We start from the raw sequence: 2,236 nt of genomic DNA on the forward strand, positions 1-2,236 counted from the left end.
CCCGAATTTGCTCCAGAGTTTGTAACATCAAGGGAAGGAGCTGGAAGAGCTCGTTTCCCATGGGCTTCCAAACCTTCTCCTCCCCACCGCGGGACCGAAGCGCTCAGGTTGAAGCCTGGGTGTTGCTGGGGGATTCGACAGACTTTTGCCATGCCCTGGGCTCAGGGCTGGGTCAGCTCCGTGGAAACCCCCCCAGATTTCACCAGAGCAGGTCGAGGAGGGTGAGATCCGCGGGGTTGAGGTCCACGGTGGAGCTGTGAGGTTTTGCTCTCTCCACAACACTTTGTCTGACGATGTTCCTTGATCCCTCCATTCCCATCCTGAACAACAAGGATGTTGTGGGATGAATTAATCCAGGCTGGCAAAGCCGCCTGCAAAGGGAGACACAGTTCTCCTCCCTCTCCTGCTCTGTGCCCGTCCCCACGGCTGCCGCTCTCGTTTCAGGTGGATAAAGTTTGAAGAAAAGGTGGAGGAAGGCGGGGAGAGGTGGAGCAAGCCCCACGTGTCCACGTTGTCTTTGCACAGTCTGTTTGAGCTGCGGACATGTCTACAGACGGGAACGGTGCTCCTGGACTTGGACGGCTACTCTTTGCCCCAGATTATAGGTAGGAGCTGGTGGGTGTCGGTGGCTTCCAATGGATGTTCTCCACGTGCTCGAACAGACTTAAATGTGTTTGCTGGCGCCAGGCAGATATAAACCAGCTTGCACCAGACAGGAGCTGAGGGCCATCAGCTCGGTCCAGTAAGGGTTGTCTCCTGCTTTCGGGGAGGGTATGGTAACCCCCCACCTCCCCCGTTCGGTGCTTGCAGACGATGTCATTGAGAAGCAGATCGAGGACGGTCTGCTCAAGCCAGAGCTGCGGGAGAAGATAAGCTACGTGCTCCTCAGGAAGCACCGTCACCAAACCAAGAAGCCAATCCACCGGTCCCTGGCCGACATCGGGAAGTCCGTCTCCTCCAACACAGGTGAGTTCTGGGGGTCCAACCTGCTCCTAGTCGCATCCTTGAGTCTTTGGGTGCAAACCTGGGGGGAGGAAGATCTCAGAAGGAGGAAGGGGGGAAACCCAACCATTTGGGGGACCCAAATATTTATGGCATCAAGAAAGACCCCAAAACTCTGCCACCGCTTTAAGGGTGGGAGCCAGAAGTCAAGGAGGTGCCTGCTGAGATGGACAGCGGCGTTGAGTGAGGGACAACAGCGCAGGTGGTTGCTTGGCCAAGGGGTTTTCTGGCAGCCCAGCCTACAGACAAATCCAGTCTGCTCTGCGGTTGAACCTGCCTATTTTTGAGCCATTATAAAAGGGGATTTGTTTGTTTTCACGCTAGATTATTTACTTAGGTTTAAACTGAGGTCATCTGGTGGAGCCTGGGATTTGCCGGGCTTCAGCTGCTGCCCGGGTAGACAGAAACAGTGGCGCCCAAGCTCAAAGTGCACATGGAAGGGGCCATCAATAAGCAATATTCCCACCCTGTGGGCATCCCCCGGGTTCAAAGCAGCCATCAAACACCTTGGAGGACTAAATGTTTGAGCTAGGACTTGCCCAGAAGCCTTCAAAACGGAGCATGACCTGGAAATGTTGGTGCATTGATGGGACATTGAACGTAAGGTGGTTGGTTTGAGTGGGTGTAACCAAAAAAAAAAAGGAGAGGAGCTGTGGTTGCAGCTGGTGTTGCAGGGAGGTGTGGAGCAGCTCAGCAAGACCCATCCAGGTGGTTTTTCTGAAGGAAAACACATTCTGGGAGGTTTTCTGAGAAAACGCTGGGCTTAACAGAGAAAATGGGTGGGGGAGAAGGAAAAGCCTTTCGAGTGAAGTAATTCAATTCAAACATCTGAGATAACGGACTCATCACCACTTTAGGGGGGAGAAACATTCACCTGAAGCTTGGTGGTGGCCAACGCGAGTGGTTTGGAGGCTGAAGTTCATGTCAGGTTTCAAATTCAGATTTCTTTGGAGAATTGGGAGGTTAAAAAGCCAAATAAAGTATTGGGTCCTCTGAAGTGTCAGAAATTGCCCTTCTGAACCCGTTTGTAGCCTTGAAGAGAGCGTTGGTGGGGTGTGGGGTGGTGCAGACTCCTTGCACGGAGCCTCTGCAGCAAGAAGACCTGGGTCAAGGTAGTTCTGTCTTTACTTTAAATGGCTGTGGCCAGTTTTCAGCCCGGCCTCTTGCCTTCAGCATCAGCCAAGGATTCTCCGTGGCACCTTCATCTCCTCTAACGGCTCCTTTCCCCCAGCCC

The 2,236-nt window shown here is 53.4% G+C and overlaps 1 protein-coding gene across 1 annotated transcript in view; it reads left to right on the plus strand.

The window, feature by feature from the left end:
* SLC4A5 (solute carrier family 4 (sodium bicarbonate cotransporter), member 5) overlaps nucleotides 1-2,236 on the plus strand; it is a gene marked incomplete at its 3' end in the record, with an annotated part of 15,025 nt that overhangs the window by 2,272 nt on the left and 10,517 nt on the right. The window contains exons 2-3 of the mRNA XM_010137271.1: nucleotides 445-605; nucleotides 811-960. Coding sequence (XP_010135573.1) covers nucleotides 445-605; nucleotides 811-960 — 311 coding nt within the window. The remainder of the gene's footprint in view (nucleotides 1-444; nucleotides 606-810; nucleotides 961-2,236) is intronic.

The sequence above is a fragment of the Buceros rhinoceros genome, unplaced genomic scaffold (assembly GCF_000710305.1).
Source record: "Buceros rhinoceros silvestris isolate BGI_N320 unplaced genomic scaffold, ASM71030v1 scaffold26185, whole genome shotgun sequence".
Lineage (NCBI taxonomy): Eukaryota > Metazoa > Chordata > Aves > Bucerotiformes > Bucerotidae > Buceros > Buceros rhinoceros.